Below are 17,578 nucleotides of genomic sequence, written 5' to 3' on the forward strand. Positions count from 1 at the left end.
GAATCTTTGATAACATATATCAACTAAAGGGTTGTAAGATAAAACTCATCTTCTGTAGCCGCCTCTTGAAATTCTTCCCGTAAAAAATTTCGATTCTAGGATTTTTAAAAACAACTGCTGTAGAAGTCGAGATTTTGGAGAAGAAAACTGTCTTTAAATTGTTAGTCGTATTATAAATATTCAGGAGAAAATCATATTAATTTAGAGATGAAAAGTAAATACATAAACTTTAGAGCTGAGACACGTTACAATCACTGTCTTAAAGACAAATTTCTCCCCACAAGGAAGAATATCGATGCATTAGATCTCAGCAACTCTGCCCCCACGATGCAATAGCTCTCCATTATGACGAATGGTTTCAATCTAGTGTAAATGTGATCTCAGTAACACAAACCCAATCTTGCTCATACTGGTTTGCCCAAAAGAAGATTGCAGAAAGAAAATTAAGAGAGAAGAAGATGCGACATTAAAATGAGTTACTTTTATAAAGAAATAAGAAATGATTGTTAGGCTCTTAAGAGTTTCAACACCTGGTCAAGGGTTCAAGCACCCATAGGTGGTGAAATCCCACTAAGGCGTGAGTGTGTGGTGGTGTGTGTGCGTGTGTTAAAAAAAATGATTGCTAGGCTTTAGGCGCATGCAAATGGCGTATTAAATGCACATCGGTACATGCTAGCTCATTAAATATTGTGTCGGTGCATGACGGTTCTCTATCGCATGTGCATGATCAAGTCATCATCTATGTCGAGAATTATTTTTTTTCTAAGTTTGAATAAGGACACACCACACCGCGCCACACTACGCCTTGCCACAACCACGGCCCCCATGAATGCACGTGCAAGGTTACACCCAAGACTTAAAATTCTAATCTTCTTACAAATGTGTGACTAAACTCAACAAAAGAAAAAAAATGAAAACTACACAACAAGAAAAAACCATTTTTTTTCTTAATTTTTAAATCATTTTTTTCTAATATAAAATTTTAAAAACAAAATACAACTTAAAAAAAAAAAAATTAAAAAAAATCCCGAGGCATGCATGAATCTTAAAATTTCTTTCCTTTCCATACCACGTGGTCCCAAAAGCCGTACATTATAAAGATACTTAAAATTCTTAAATGCTTAGGCAAGAAATCATGGGCTGAATACAAAGGCTGGGTCCTAATTCATGGGTTGAGCTTTCCTCTTGAATTGGGCATGCATCACAATGCTACAGAGTTTAGATGTAGGCTACATTTGAATGCTCTGTTTAATTGAATTGATATACATATGTTGATAGAGACTCATAAATGTCCAAAACACAAATGCCTTTGTTAGTATACACATTCAGGAGGAAGCCATCATATTTCAATAATATTCCTATAACTACCAGACTGAAAGCATCATAAATTGAAATTTAGAGCCTACTCCTATTTAAATTCTACACAAGGTAATTGCAATCTGGTCATAGCTAGTATTATAAATTCAATTCAATAGTGCATCCAAACATAGCCTTAATCATAAAAAGTGCCAATAGCACCATACTCAGACCTTATCATATACATCATATCAATGACATCATCCTTCGTGATCTAACATAATCGTGATGTGGGAGGAGGTGGATCATTTGGATATCTTGAAGTGATATATCTGAAGATTTTCAACATCCATCTTCTTGAAATTTCCGTGTGCCCTCGCTTTGCGGAACTCACCCCAATTGTATTCCCTGTATTTAGGGGGGTTCTGTTCATCTGTCAGCTCCTCCAATGGCTTCACCATAGTGTAGTTTGCAGGATTGAAGAAGAAAGGGATAGAGAATCTCTCTCTTTCCGAGTTCACCATCGCCCTGTGCTCTACGCTCTCATACTCGTCGTTGCTCCAGACCTTGAAAAGAAAAAACAAATTTGTAAGATATATACTTCTACACCACATATTTTGGCCATCATAAAGATGATTAATGATACAGTCCCAATGTAAAAATAAATAATATTAATAATAATAATTGAAAGTAAAAAATAAAAAAGTTATTGAGATTGGAAGATCCTAATCCTTTGATGAGGTCCTAAAATCGCTGGTTGAGTAAGAAAACTACTGTCCTTAGTAACTCTATCAAGAGTCATAAGCAGTCATCCCTTTAGCGCAAAAGTGTTAGTTTTTCCAGCATGGAAAATTTTGGGAATCCTCCGTCAATGGTGGGGCCCATCAGACGGAGAAATATAGATACTGGATGTGTGGAATTGTTCAGGCCAGCAGATCATCGGATCCTAGTCGTCCAAGCTCTGGACCTGTATAATTCCTCTAGAATGAGAGTGATAGGTATGCACATTTTTCTATCCCAACTTCAATCAGTCATTCTTTCGAGCGTTTCTGACCAGGTGATCAGGAGAGCCACATCACGATCATCTCTCAATAGATGGGGATTCAATTGATGTGCGTGGTAGGATTTGATTGGGCAGCATGCAGCTGGCATTGATGGAGTCAACAAAGCATATTTGAAAGTTGTTTGGTTATGTAAGTGCTCAACACAAGTATGTGATTAAAAGTAAACGGTCTTTTTTACTACGGCACATGACTCAATCAAATCTCACCAAATCAAGAAACCACGATACTCTATAGTTCTCTGAATCCACACTGAATTCACGTCCCTCAAACGTAGCCTTTGCTTATGGAGCATTTGTGCAGTCTTGAGCCCAACATCTTTTGAAGGTGCAATCCGTATATACATCCGGAATTCCATGCCATGTTAGTCATACGTTCCAATATTCAACCTCATAGCTCATGTGGGTAAAAAATGAACATTTTAGAAAGGGTGTCACGTACCACATTCAAAACTTCCACTATGATGTGTCACTCTCAAAGTTTGGATGAGAATGACTTCGTAGATGTATGGTGAGAGAAGATTGATCGTATTCACAGTTTAGATTCTACATACACATCATAGGTAGGCCCCACGAAATAATAGTTCAACATAGGAAGACGTGACTCAAAACACCAAAATGGGCTCATAGTAGAAATTGCTTGCTCCATGGAACTTTGTAATGGATTCAGCCCCAATTAAAAAAAAGATGCATGTTGAACATATGTAAGAAAGGGACCTGCGAATACTGCAATCGGTCACTAGACGGCCTAATCCAAGCCATAAAATAGGGCCACCCTTGAGCGTATGTGGGTCCCACCGCTTACATGAACCAATTGAAGTGTCCAAGGGCACCCTTGTTTTTAAATGCAACCTTAGTATACTCTTCCTACCAACAAATATATAGTTATGTAGGAAGAGTTTACAGCACCTGAATGATGTCTCCAACGTTGATGATGTAAGAATTTGGGATAGGTTTCACCCTGACCCACTGACCGTCGGCCTTCCGCCTCACATTGAGCCCACCAACGTCGTCCTGAGCAAGAACAGTCAAGGCACCTCCATCCTTGTGGTGACCAACACCAAGAGCAAGGTCTGGTGAAGGACAAGGAGGGTAGTGGTTGAGCCGGATGCGGCTGGTATGGTCTTTGAAGAATCCGTTCAGTCGTTTGGCAGGCAAGTTCAAGCTCAATGAAATCAGCTCAAGCAACTCAAAGGCTAGCTTCTCCACATTCATTGCATATTCATTGCAGATATCTCTACCAAAACAAAATTTATACACAATGTTACTCTGGGCTTATACTCATGCTGCATGTACAGTTTGAAATTGTACCGAACCAATGAAATTGCATGAAACTTCATTTTTAAGTACAACCGTTCTGCCCATTATCAAAAACCAACATGTAAGAGTTCTATAAGGTGAGCCTAATTAATCAATGCTTTGGATTTACTCATGCTATATATATATATATATATATATATATATATATATATATATATATATATATATATATATATATATATATATATATATATATCTATTGGCCGAGCATACACACGACCATCCAAATCATGGGGTCATTGTCCCATTAACAGTCATAAAAAACTGGACTAATACAATGAGAGAAGATTGACTGTCTGTAATTTGTTTCGATCAGGACTGTCCAACTAGAACTGGACACAAACCAAGCTAGCTCGAAAGCTTGGATTGGATTGGTTTAAAAAAGCTTAGCCTGGTTTGGTTTGAATAGAAGTTCAAATTAACAAAACCGAGCCTCGGAGTCAAGTTCATTTATAAATTATTTAAAAAAAAAAAACAAAAAAACAAAAACAAACAAACAAACAAACCAAGCTCAAACCAGGGCATATAGCATTGGCTTGGTTCGGCTTGAAGCTCAACTTGATTCAGAACGATTTGATTCAACTCATAGATTGTATGCACAATGTTTCCTACGATGGGATCCACTTGAACTTTGGATATGATTTAATTTTGGGATCATGTCCAAAAAATGATATGTAAAAACGGATGGACGGCATGGATAATACATATACATGATGATGTGGATAATACATAATGCATATACATGAATGCAATTTGTTTCTTATGGTATAGTCCACTTGAGCGTTGGATATTATTCCATTTTGGATCATGTCCTAAAATGTTATGTAAAATCCGATGCACCTCATGAATAATACATATACATGACAGTGGGCCTACAAAGTTTACTTAGTATGGATTTGAATTGGTTTAGCTAGGCTCAGATATTTGGACCAAACCAAACCAAGCTCAAGCTCATATAATCTAAAACCAAAACAAGCTCAAAAAATACAGATATGCTCGAAGCTCAACTCATATAAAACTTAAATAAAGTGTCACATAAGCGAGCCAAACCAAACTTGCATCAAACTCAGTTCAGCTCAGCTCGTGTACAGCTCTAAAGTCTAACCTGTATTTTGGGGTTGTAAGATTCAGCAGTCATAAGTCAGGATTGTCCTAAATTGCCAGTGACTCATCCAAGTAGGTCATATTTTCACTACTAACTTGCGGTGCCAAGCTGGATGGACTCAACCAAGTCGAAGCCATCGACCTCGACAAGTTGGCAATCCATGTTTGTAACCCTTACATGTGGGTCTAAAATTTTGTATGTATCGATCGAGTTCAAAATCCAAAAACTCAACTCAATGTTAAGCCTAATCAGGTTTACTTGAAGACTGGACTTGAATCAACTCGATATTAGATAAGTAGAGAAGTGTTTAAAGATCATATAGATACATATAGGTAGAAAAAAAAATGCTAATTTACTCACAAGTCCCAACACATGGTTCGATCATGTGTTCAAGTCTCCTTTCGAGTCAGTCCACCGAGTAAGAGAGTTGACTCGATGAGTCCAACAGAGTCAAAACCAATTCGAGCTCGTGGGTGAGTTTCACAGTAACTCAGCTCGAATCTCTCTGAGTCGAGTTTACTCGTCCGAGTTTCTAGTCGAGTCACCGAGTTATAGAACTAGTCAAGCTATGATACCATAATGAGATTGTGGGCCCACAAACCAAAAAAGAATTACAAGGCTAAAGAAATGGACCCTCAGTTTCTTAGGCCCACGATTACCTGAACTTATGAGGGCACTCCGGCCATTGATTTCGCGCCGTCTTTGATCGACGGTCCACCGTTTGATCAGATGCTGGGATCAACGGTGAATCTAGGACATAGAAATCGAACACCTCCTTCCAATCTCTCACATTCTTGGTGTGCTCCGTATCGTAGTAGCCCAAAGGATTCGCCTCGTCTCGTCGCACCTTCTTCTTCTCATCCAAAGGCAAGGCGAAGAATTCCTTAGCCGTTGATTCCATTTTCTCCCTGATTTCTAACGGCACGCTGTGGTTGATTACTTGGAAGAAGCCATAGTCTCTACAGGCGGCCCCGATCTCTGCGACGAGGTCCACCAGGGCTTGTGGATCATCTGAATTCTGAGAATTCAACGGTGAGAGATCAACCAATGGGATTCCTCCGGCCTCATTGATAGAGAGATTGGGTCTGTGTTCTGGGGCCTGGATGAATGCAAGATCCACCTCCTGGCCCATTTCTCTCCAAAAGCACAAAATGGTGGAACAAATGAAAGGCGGGGTCTACTGCTTCGTAATTGTAGGTGGAATTACTGTACTCTGTGCGTCGGGATACATTCGCTAAATTGTGGCAATTCAACTACTGAACATGTGGCATTGATTCCCAACCAAATCAACGGCTTTTATGGGATGGAGCAAATATTGGAATTCACATCGATTGGACGATTTTAACCGTCCAACTTGTGGGTGCTGAATGGATGGTTGAGTTTGCACAATTAGTGTGGCTTTTGGATGAGGGCATGATTTGGATTGTTAGGATTGATGACATGCATGATAAGTGTGGGTGGGTGAGTTACCATTACTTACTGTAAACTGTGGTTTACGCACAATTTAATCTACCGGCGGAGGAATCTTAGGTAGGCAGAAGACTACAATGTGCTTCTCGTTTCACAACTCAATGAGTTGCGGTGATTCACTAGCCGTACACGTGGCGTATATAGTCCAATCCAGACCATCCAAATCGTGGTCCTGTTGGCCTGAAATCCGGATGAATAGATGATCTTAATTATCTAATTTCTTTTCCATTGAATTTGGACTGATGACCATCCTTTTGAACCTTCCTTTTGCTGAACGCAGATTGCGTACTACGCCGCCTGTCTCCAACTGGGAACGGGCAGGAGCTGTAAGTGGTCATTTTGATGTGTTGGTTTTATCCACACCGTCCATTCATTTATCCGTATCATTTCAGATAATGGGTTCAAAAATGAGGCAGATCCAATACACAGGTAGACCACACAATGGGGATTAAACTCTTACGGTTAAAAACTTCATAGGGGCGACAGAAGTTTTGGATCAAGCTGATATTTGTGTTTTCCCTTCGCTGTATAGGAAACTTTATGAATTGGTTGGAATGGTAAATAAACATCACCGTGGGCCTTAGGAAAGTTTCAACGGTGAGCATCATCACCACCACTGCTTCCTGTGGTGCGGTCCACTTGGATTTTTCTAATTTTTGGTACCATTCCATAAAATGTCATGGAGAAGTAGATGGACGGTGTGGATAAAACCCATACATCACGGTGGCCACTCAGAGCTCCTGACCGTTCCTAGCTGGAGACGGGCGGGGTAGGACGCAATCCGCGTTCTCCTTTGCTTGCTACCAATTGGATGGTCTTGATCATCTTATCAGTACGATTTTCCGAATCTGTTGCATAGACCTCGGACCTACGGTTTGGAGTGGCCTCGATTGCGTGTTGCCACAAGCTCTGTGCATGAGTAGCCAAAATTTTTGAGTGGCTACAAACGCATATTTCGTCCATCGAGAGTATTTTATTGATAGACATTAGCTGGCCTTTGTTTCTAGCTTTTGGACACGCGGTTGGAGATTTCGACATGAAAAGTACACTCGCTTTAGCACGTGTAAATCAGTAACACGTGCGAAAGATCGGAGCTGCTCTTTTGGGGATCACCACTTTGTAGATGCCACGTCACGATGACACTGATATGATCATCATGTGGGCCACACGCGTGTCCCACCAATCTGATGATCGTATAGACTCTTTCATCAGATATGGAATGGAACAAATAGAACTCCGATCTCCCACAAGTTGGCGAGTGTACTCGCGGGCTCGGTACAATGTACGTGGACGCATTCGAATTTGATAAGGGGATTTCCTAGTCAAACTCGTAAACGTGGGGCAGTGGAATAAGATGGTGCGTACCTTACTGTGAGACCTACCTTGATTAATTTATTCAATATCCACACCGTCCATCGGTTTTTAAAGATCATTTTAATGCATAATGCAAAAAATGAAGAAAATCCAAGTATCATGTGGAACATACTATAAGGAAAAGTGGTGACTGACCATTAACAACTTAAAATGGGCCACGAAAGTTTTTGATGAAACTGATATTTGTTTTTCCCTTTCATCAAGGTTTATATGACCTTACCAACAGGTTGGATGGCAAATAACTATTATGGAAACACTATTCTGGACTCTAGAAAATTTTTAATGGTGGAACATTCAATCACCGCTGTTTCCTATGGTATGGTCCACCTGAGATATGGATCTGATTTATTTTAAAATTATATCCTAAAATTATCTGGAAAATTTATAGGCGGCAATAAATACATCAAGGTGGGGCCCACAGTAAAGACCGCACCTAATCCGCTCCCTTGATGGGAATAGACGCACCAACCACCCTTTTGTCCGCACGTTAGCGAAATACTTTGAAAGTGTAAACTCCTCACACGTTGGAAGGGGAACACGTGTGCGTATGGATCCGCACATAGACGGTCCGCCAATCTCACTTGCTAGGTTAGGTATGTCAAAAATCAAGCCGATCTAATGGTCAGGTGCACTACACATGTACATGGATTTTGGACCGTTGGTCAATTTCTCTAAGCTGTTAACTTATTTCATACAGTGCGGTCCACCCACACGGGAACACCATATTGAGCTATTTTTAGACAGGGCATCAAACCATTTGGATATCATATGAGCGTTTACAATCTTTTAAACGTGTGCTTCATTTCCACATGTTAGATGAGTACATTTCCAAAGTGCACTCTAGCGAGTACCCTGACGAGGGTCGGAGTGAAATTTCAAGACGGGTTCTATTCCTAGGACCTGAAATAGGCCAGATCCTGGTCATGGTTAAAAGACTTGGCCACCCGGACTGAATCGTTCAGTACTGAGTCGAGTCGGGACTCGTCTAAGTGTGATGGATGATACACTGGGACAGAAATCAGTCAGATATTGCACACATGAATACAAATATTTCAAATCAAACTCTCTAAATTATCAATCCTGTTTAGATGCATCTTATACCATAAACTACACTTGTTTGATAACCTGACGATCGGATCGGTGGACGTCCGAACGGTTATAAATAAAAAGAAAATCCATTGGTCCTACTTTGAAAAACAAGTGTCCATGATTCAGACTGTGACTTAATGGCAATGAGCTCCTAAAGTAAGTTGGTTTAACTTTACACATGTTTATACAATTTATTAGTGCCTGCATATCAAGCATCATACTTTGGCATAGTATCAAATAATTGGGTCCTAACTCTTTTTTTTTCCTTTTTTTCTTTTTGAAGGTAATGATGGTGTTGTGGTGGATTGTCTTAAGATCCATGGGATTGTTATATCCCGGGATCAGGTCACCCAATCTGTTTGGCATGCTCGGCCAATCCTGATATTTAACTTCCAATCCCTTCCAATACCATCCAATCCCTTCCAGTCCGCCCGGCCAAATGGGCCCTTAGAGTCTACCACTCGGGCAAGGACTGGAACCCAAAAAGGGTTTGAATACCCATATGTGGTGAAATTCCACTAGGGTGTGAGTGTGTGGGGTTGTGTGTGCATGCGTATAAAAAATAAATAATAAAAAATAATAAAAAATTATCAAATAAATGCCCTTAATCTTAGTGAGTAGAACACCGAGAAGTGTTGCCTATGGTTTCAAATTTACTCCGGTGTGATATATGCAACTAGCGTTTCAAAACTGGTTGTGTAGCTCGATTCCAATCAAACAATTTGACCTCAAGTGTCAAGATGGCAAATACATGATCGAGATTTGAGAAAACCAGTGGCTTATTCAACTACTCATAAGATATTTAAGATAATTAGGCGAATATCGAATGATAGAGTTTATCTTTTAATAATAGGTTGCACCTTGCCTCTCATATGAAATGACTTTTAAATTTTAAGGTAAGTCAAAAAAGAAACACTTACAATCAACTGTAGGGAGTAATTGCAAAGCATGCATCTTTCTGAAATAAGAATTAAGAATTATTTGTATTAAAAAAGGATTTGTCCAACGTATGAGCGTAGACTTGAATTACAGCTACTGGATTACTGATACTCCTAATGTAAGATTAGGCAACTAATTACGTTAAGGACCATAAAATATAAATTATGCTAAGAAACATAAAAGACAATTGATAGGACTATGCTAGGATAGATTTGATTTAGTTGGTTTATTTGATTGGGTCGGTATGAGAGACTTTGCTTCGTCGATATCTTTCACTTCGTTGAGCTCCTTTGTTATTTGTAAACTTCTTAAAAATAACCGTCTGAATGCATTTTCCCACGTCCAATGATTACAACAACCCTGCTCTCAAATACATCATAATGTTGATCTTGCTTGGATGAAATGGAAGATATCTACCTTCATTCATAAGCTGTCCCATTAATCGCCAGCCAATAACTCAATTATATGTTAGTGTAGTTATGGGTTTAAGCTTTGATTAACATAGTTGTAATCTTTTCTTACAACACAATAACTGACCAGGCTTTTAGTGACCCAGCCCATTTGGTGGCCAGTTCTGATCTAAACCATCCAATCCATTCTAGATTTACAAACAATGCTTGCAATAAACCATACATTGGTGTCTCAAAATCAACCTAATTTAACATAGCACATATGAGAATAACATGTACTTAGTAAACAGTCCATATATACTCATCATACACATCATAGTAGCAACATTTTCTAACAATGCAACATAAGTACGTAGAACACTAGGGTTTTGATTATACAGATATCTTGAAGTGATCCACCTGAACATTCTCAACATCCATCTTCTTGAAATTACTATTCACCCTGGCCTTAAAGAAGTCCCCCCAACTATATTCCTTAAATTTAGGAGGGTTTTCCTCGTTTATCAGCTCCTCCAATGGCTTCACCACCACATATTGTGCAGGGTTGAAGAAAAGAGGGATGGAGAACCTCTCACGCTCCTCATTTACCACCACCCTGTGCTCCACGCTTTCGTACTTGTCATTGCTCCAAACCTGGAAAAAAAATAAATAAATAAAATAAATAAATAAAAAAGGCAAATTGGGTTTCTTTTCCAAAATTCCTTTCTTTACAAAGCATAGCAATAAAGATAGACGGTCATGTTTGGATGCTCGATTGAGTTAAATTGTGATATTTCAATTGAATAAAACAGAATCACCACATTTGGGCTAGTCCCACCCCATTCATAAAGAGGTGCCATGGCCCAACTTGCAATTAAGATGGTCTCACTGTCAAACGCATGCAATCGCAATCAGGGGAGTTAAAATGGTGCTAACCCAACTTTGTTATTTCTTTAATATTGATTTGGATTATCACAATTCAGTTAGATTGTACATCCAAACACACCATAAAGTTTCCCCAATGTAGAATTGGTTAGGCTGGAATTTGAGTAGGAGTTTGTAGTACCTGAATAATGTCCCCAACGTTAATGATGTAAGAATCCGGGACTGGCTTCACCCTAATCCACTCACCATCAATCTTTCGCTTTACTTCAAGCCCTCCAACATCATCCTGAGCAAGGACCGTCAAGGCACCGGAATCCTTGTGGCGACCTACACCAAGAGCAAGGTGTGGCGAAGGACATGGAGGGTAATGGTTGAGGCGGAGAAAGGTAGTTTGTTCTTCGAAGAAGCCGTTCAACCGTTTACGCGGTAAGTTTAAGCTCAATGAGATGAGCTCAAGCAACTTAAATGCGAGTTTTTGCACACCTCTTGAGTATTCGGTGCAAGCTTCTCTGAGGAATAAATAAATAAATTCATGGACAACATTAAGTTAGATGGCGCTGGAAATTAAAACTTTTTCATTTAGCACAATTACTTTTGGATCAATGACCATGAGACTGTCTTGATCTTGATTATTCATGGTGTAGACTCGGGTAATTCCTAGAAAGGTTTGCTAATCAACATATTTTAAACTGTTTTTAATATATTAATATCAAAAAATAATATATATTTTGTAAATCTATTTTGAGTTGTTCCAATTAAAAAGTTTGATGTAACGACCATGAAATTAGAGCCATATAAAATCCCCACTGTGGGGCTAGAAAGGTTTTAACGGGGGCAAATCATTGTCCTCACTGTTTCCTGTGGTATGATCCACTTGATATTTGGATATGATTCAATTTTGGGCTCAACCCCTTAAATTAGATGGAAAAAGGGATGGACGGTGTGGATAGACCACATACATTCAAGGTGGGCCCAACTCAGCTTACTCATTACGATAAGAGGGTACTTAGTAACTCAGCACGCAATCCGATTTCTTAGGATGGTGGATCAGAGTCTATTTTAAATTAAAATTTAAAAAAAAAAAAATTAAAAAAACTAGTGACCCGTTAAAAATCATTAGAGAAAAAAATAGAAAAAAAAAAAACCAACGATCAGGAACGATCAGGAAGAGCAACCTCCAATCAATCAGAGTCTCATGACACTCTTCCCTTCTTGATTATGAAAACATTGGTCCAAATACCTAACTTGTAAATTACCTGAATTCTGGAGGGTACTCGGGCCATTGATTCGATGGCAACTTAATTTCGTGGGCCCCTGGCTTATTAAAAACTGGGATGAACGTTGGATCTTCGGCCGCGAAATCAAACACCTCTTTCCAATCCCTCACATTCTTAGTATGCTCTGTGTCATAGTAGCCCATCGGATTCACCTCATCTCGCTGCACTTTTCGTTTCTCTTCAAGAGGCAAATCGAAGAACTTCTTCGACGCTGATTCCACTCTTCGTCTTAGATCCCATGGCACACCATGGTTGATCACTTGGAAGAAGCCCCACTCACTGCAGGCAGCCCCTATCTGTGCAACAAGGCCGGCGATGGCTTTCGGATCGTCGGAATTCGGTGAATTCAACGGAGAAAGATCAATCAACGGGATTGACTCAGCCTCATTGATGGATAGTTTGGGCCTTTGCTCCAACGGCTGGATGAATGCCAAGTCGACCTCATAGCCCATCTTTTCTTTTTTTTCTATAATGGTGTAACAATGCTGTGAGTGTAACTTTCTCTAGATTTTGGTGGATGGTTGTTTTAACTTGTGAGAGGGCGGTTGATGTACATTGAATATGGACACTTTGATATGATCAGCAATTACGTAACTGACGTTGATTTTTTATTTTTTTATTTAATAACGCAGGAATCATGTTTTCAAGTGGGACCCACGATCTGGACATCTTCTTTGGACGGTTTCGGGTCCGCGATACGGAATCCAACACGTAGAGTGTTTCCAATGGCTGAGTACATTCAACAATGAGAAATTATGAAAGGGATTTTGACAATACTGGCACTGTTGTGTGAACGTTCCACCTTCCAAATTTTCAAAGGGTAGTGTTTGACAAGTCTTGAAAAGATTTTTAGACCAAATTATCCCTCATTAGTTGCATGGTTTTTCAGTGAATAAAATGTTCCGACACATCATTTTCTCAGCATTAAAGATAAGATGGCTTTACTTCTTATTTACTCGAAGAAAACCGTACAACTATTTAACCAGGAACACTAGTAATTTAGTCAAAAATAACTTCTCAAGACCTGAAAGGATGTAAGAAGGCTATCCTTGAAATATTTGAAAGGTGGAGCCTCTCTAAAGAATTTGACCATAAAATCAGTGCCAATACGGTCAAAATCTTATTATGAAATGCTTGGACTGATCAATGTTTGTGCACTATGGCCGGGTCTTTAGTTTTTACAGGTGGAGCCCATGGTTCATCGATATGATGGAACGTTCACCTGAAATCTTCGGGATGTAAAAAAATCTCAAGCGTTCGATAAGTGACTATAAGAAGTAGACGGTTAAGAAATGAAATACAGCAGCCGATGGGGGATTTTTGGTGCATGAAGACATATAGAAGATACTATTATTTCAACGGTTTGGATTAATGGACTGTGGACCTCACATGTAACACATATGAACTCGAAGTCGAACAATCTCATACCAGACGAACCGTGCTAGATTAACTGGCTTAGTCGCACTGGGGCATGCCTATGGCTTGCAATATGATGGACGGGGTAGATCTGTTCCACGCATGTTAGCCATAGTGAGCCCACGGTTGATTTACATCCTCATCAGCCAATGGGTTTCCATGTTCGACTTAGGACCCACTGTCTGTCCTGAATTCATATCAAACATGTGGCATATTTGTTCATCCAAAAGAGTGACTGAAGCGAGAGATCCATGCTACACCTGCACGGGTGAGTGAGGACCCCAGCCGTGGTGTGTTGATGTGTATGCGTTGTGAGGCACTAAGTGATATATGTATTTTATATTCACACCATCCATTCGATTTTCCAGCTCATTTTAGACATGAACTCAAAATTGAAGCCGATAATAACCATGGGAAGTAGGGAATAATGACACTAACAATCCAAACCTTTTTAGAGTCCATAATGTTTATTGTCATATAACCTGTTGTAAGTTCATTAGCACCTAAATAAAGAGAAAATACACATATCAACCTCATCTAAAGCTTTTATAACCCAAGAGCTTTTTTACGGTGGGTGTTCAATCACCATTGTTTTCTTTGTTGTGGTCTATTTATGTATTGAATCTCCTTCATTTAGGATGGGTGTTCAATCACTATTGTGTTTTGTGTCCCGACTGTTTCATTTTTTTGGTTCAAGCCCTAAATTATGTGGGAAAAGCGGTTGAACGACATGGATGTAAGACACATATATCACGTAATTAGCACCCAACACCTCCACCATTCCACGCGGAAAAATTAATAAATAAATACAAAGCAAAAAACTACTTTTATCTTTCACGTGAGTTGCCTTTGCCGGGCGTGGCTTCGGTGGTGGGTAAGATACTAACTGTGAGCCCCACCTTTATGTATTTTCCTTAAATTCACACCATCCAACCATCTTGACAGCTCATTTTATGGTATGATATCAAAAATAAAATGAGACAGGTTTAAATCTCAGTTGTACTGTACCACAGGATATAGTGGTGATTGATCATTAAAAACTTTTTGTGGGCTATAAAAGTTTTGGATCAAGTTCATATTTATGTAGGCCCTTGATCTGGGTATTTGTTACCTTATAAAATGATTGGATGGCAAATAAACATTCCGGTAGCTCTCAAGAAGATTTTAATGGTGGGGACTCAATCACCACTTTTCCTGTGGTGTGGCTCACCTAAGATTTTTAATCTTTTAAATTTTTGGGATAATGCCCTAAAATAATCTTTCAAAATAGATGGGTGGCGTAGATGCAAGTTGCATAAATCATGGTGGGCTCCACCGCTAGGGATCCACCTACCTCGATGGAGAAGCCGTGAAAGCATTTACCATGGTGGCCTCCACTTGTTCCCAGGCATGAAAATTGCTTAGGATTGAAAAAGTCACTACCGTTGGATGGGTGGCCCATAAATAAATGGCTTAAGAAAGAAAACATTGCCACCTATCACATTCATACAAGGAAAGACTAAACATTGGGCTATTAAACTATTCAATTTAGGTGATTTTGGAGAATGGGTAATGGAAAACCCATCACACCATTAATTTGGATTACCAAACCAGGGACCCCACTTGTACAAATTGAGAACCCAAACGGACTTTAAAAAACTCGCCCAGGATTTTATAGCATCTCAAATAAAGGATTTCCTTGGCATATGTTGTCTCATGTCATCATAGCCTTGTCCCAACCATTTGATTATTTTTTAAGCCAAACCAAGTGGTTGGGACGAGGCTATGATGACACGGGACAACATATGCCAATGAAATCCTTTCTTTGAGATGCTATACAATCATGGGTGAGTTTTCTAAAGTTAATTTGGGTTCTCAGTTTGTACAACTGGGTCCATGGTTTGGTGATCCAAATTAACGGTGTGATGGGTTTTCCATTACCCATTCTCCAAAATCACCTAAATTGGATGATTTAATAGCCCAATGTTTTGTCTTTCCTTGTACGAATGTAGTAGGTTGCAATGTTTTCTTTCTTAATTAGCCATTTATTTATGGGCCACCCATCCAACGGTAATGACTTTTTCAATCCGGAGCAATTTTCATGCCTGGGAAGAAGTGACTCTTGATACCGGTACTTTAAGTAGGATACACGTGCTAGGCTTCTGATCAAAAGTGGGGGCCACTATGGTAAACGCGGGCACCACTTCTCCACCCAGGTAGCTGGATCCCTAGCTGTGGGGCCCACTGTGATTTATGCAACTTACATCTACACCGTCCATCCATTTTGAAAGCTCATTTTAAGGCATTATCTCAAAATTTAAGAAGATTAAAAATCTTTGGTGTGCCACACCACAGGAAAAGTGTTGATTGAGTCCCCACCGTTAAAACCTTCTTGGGAGCCATTGAAATGTTTATTTTGCCATCCAATCATTTTATAAGGTAACAAATACATGGATCAAGGGTCTACACAAATATGAACTTGATCCAAAACTTTTATGGCCCACAAAAAGTTTTTAATGATCAATCACCATTATTTCCTGTGGTACTGCCCAACCGAGATTTAGATCTGTTTCATTTATTTTTTTTATCATACCATAAAATGAGCTGTCAAAACGGTTGGATGGTGTGAATTTAAAGAAAATACATTAAGATGGGGCTCATAGTCAGTATCCCACCCACCATCGAAGCCACGCCCGGCAAACGCAACTCACGGGGAAAGATAATTAAAGTAGTTTTTGGCTTTTATCTATTTATTAATTTTTCGTCTAGCGTGGAATGGTGGAGGTGTTGGGTGCTAACGTGATATATGTGTTTTATATCCATGTTGTTCAACCGTTTTGCCTCATATTTTAAGGCATGGACCAAAAAATCAAGTGGATTACTCAAGTGACTCACAACACAAAAAACAATAGTGATTGAACACCCACCCTGGATGAAGCAAATTCAATACTTTAGTAGACCATAACAGAAGAAACAATGGTGATTGAACACGGCCGAGAGAAAAAGTTCTTGTGTTATAAAAGCTTTAGATCAGGTTGATATGTGTGTTTTCTTTTTATTTAGGTCCGAGCAACCTTACAACAGGTTAGATGACAAATAAACATGATGGTGGGCCCTTAAAAGGTTTCAGTTGCTAGTGTTCCCATTGTTTCCCATGGTGTACTATACTTGACTTTTGGGATCAGCTTCATTTTTGAGTCCATTCCTAAAATGAGCTGGAAAATCGAATGAACGGTGTGGATATAAAACACAAACATCACTTAGGGCCCACACATCAGCACACCACGGCTGGGGTCCTCACTCACCCGTGCACGTGTGGCATGTATCTCCGCTTCCACCACTCTTTTGCATGAATTGTTTTACCACTGCTCCTAGCAAATTATATGCCACGTGTTTGATAGACAGACAGTGGGTCCTATTTTTCTGTTTGACAAAAATTAGACAGGACAATCCAAAATTCAGGTAACCCAGACAGTGTACAATTACGGCTAAATAAAACCTGTAAATTAATTCAAGTGGTGTGGTCCACCTGAGTTTTGGAACAGTATGACTCTTTTTTCTTTTTTCTTTTTTTTTTTGTTTTTTGGTTTACTTTCATCCTCGCATTCTATAAATGGAACGGATGGCAAATAAACACCATAGCGGGTCCCAGAAACAACTAACAGTGGGTGTCCAAATCCCACCCATGCTTTTTGTTTTGGCCTAAGTTTTGGATGGGCTTATTTTAGAATAGGAGTGAAAGGGAAGCAGATTGTGTGGTGACCTGGCAAGACAATATTTGATAGGGTCACATGGTATTGTTAGAGATGGGTTAAGTTGAAGACCGAATCAACTACTGTCCGGCTTGATGTGGTGGGATTTATTTAGATGGCAGACTGTTCCAAGAGATGGGCCGGGTTGATTTAGTATATACTTGAGCCCATGTGAAATTATATTTGAAAGTCATTTAGTCCAGTATGCATCAAATCCTGCCATGTGG

General features: G+C 39.5%; 2 protein-coding genes across 2 annotated transcripts; both read right to left on the minus strand.

Moving 5' to 3' along the window:
* Positions 1-1,506: 1,506 nt before the first annotated feature.
* On the minus strand, positions 1,507-5,952 carry LOC131229313 (protein DMR6-LIKE OXYGENASE 1-like). The gene is made up of 3 exons (XM_058225237.1): positions 5,441-5,952; positions 3,266-3,593; positions 1,507-1,862 (listed from the first exon to the last, which is right to left on the minus strand). The coding sequence occupies exons 1-3, from the start codon at positions 5,911-5,913 to the stop codon at positions 1,602-1,604; spliced, it is 1,062 nt and encodes a 353-aa protein (XP_058081220.1). The 5' UTR covers positions 5,914-5,952; the 3' UTR covers positions 1,507-1,601.
* A 4,374-nt stretch (positions 5,953-10,326) lies between these two features.
* LOC131229180 (protein DMR6-LIKE OXYGENASE 2-like) lies at positions 10,327-12,708 on the minus strand. Its single transcript, XM_058225069.1, has 3 exons — positions 12,184-12,708; positions 11,109-11,436; positions 10,327-10,696 (listed from the first exon to the last, which is right to left on the minus strand). Exons 1-3 carry the CDS (start codon positions 12,654-12,656, stop codon positions 10,436-10,438), a joined length of 1,062 nt encoding a protein of 353 aa, XP_058081052.1. The 5' UTR covers positions 12,657-12,708; the 3' UTR covers positions 10,327-10,435.
* Between the last annotated feature and the right edge of the window lie 4,870 nt (positions 12,709-17,578).

The sequence above is a fragment of the Magnolia sinica genome, chromosome 16, assembly GCF_029962835.1.
Source record: "Magnolia sinica isolate HGM2019 chromosome 16, MsV1, whole genome shotgun sequence".
Lineage (NCBI taxonomy): Eukaryota > Viridiplantae > Streptophyta > Magnoliopsida > Magnoliales > Magnoliaceae > Magnolia > Magnolia sinica.

Excerpts from the sequence above, each read along its gene's own strand:
- LOC131229313 (XM_058225237.1), bottom strand. The coding sequence starts at position 5,913 with ATGGGCCAGGAGGTGGATCTTGCATTCATCCAGGCCCCAGAACACAGA. Across the intron at positions 3,594-5,440 it reads GAGTGCCCTCATAAGTTCAG|AGATATCTGCAATGAATATG; the intron begins GTAATCGTGGGC and ends TTGTTTTGGTAG. Across the intron at positions 1,863-3,265 it reads ACGTTGGAGACATCATTCAG|GTCTGGAGCAACGACGAGTA; the intron begins GTGCTGTAAACT and ends TTTCTTTTCAAG.
- LOC131229180 (XM_058225069.1), bottom strand. The coding sequence starts at position 12,656 with ATGGGCTATGAGGTCGACTTGGCATTCATCCAGCCGTTGGAGCAAAGG. Across the intron at positions 11,437-12,183 it reads GAGTACCCTCCAGAATTCAG|AGAAGCTTGCACCGAATACT; the intron begins GTAATTTACAAG and ends TTTATTCCTCAG. Across the intron at positions 10,697-11,108 it reads ACGTTGGGGACATTATTCAG|GTTTGGAGCAATGACAAGTA; the intron begins GTACTACAAACT and ends TTTTTTTTCCAG.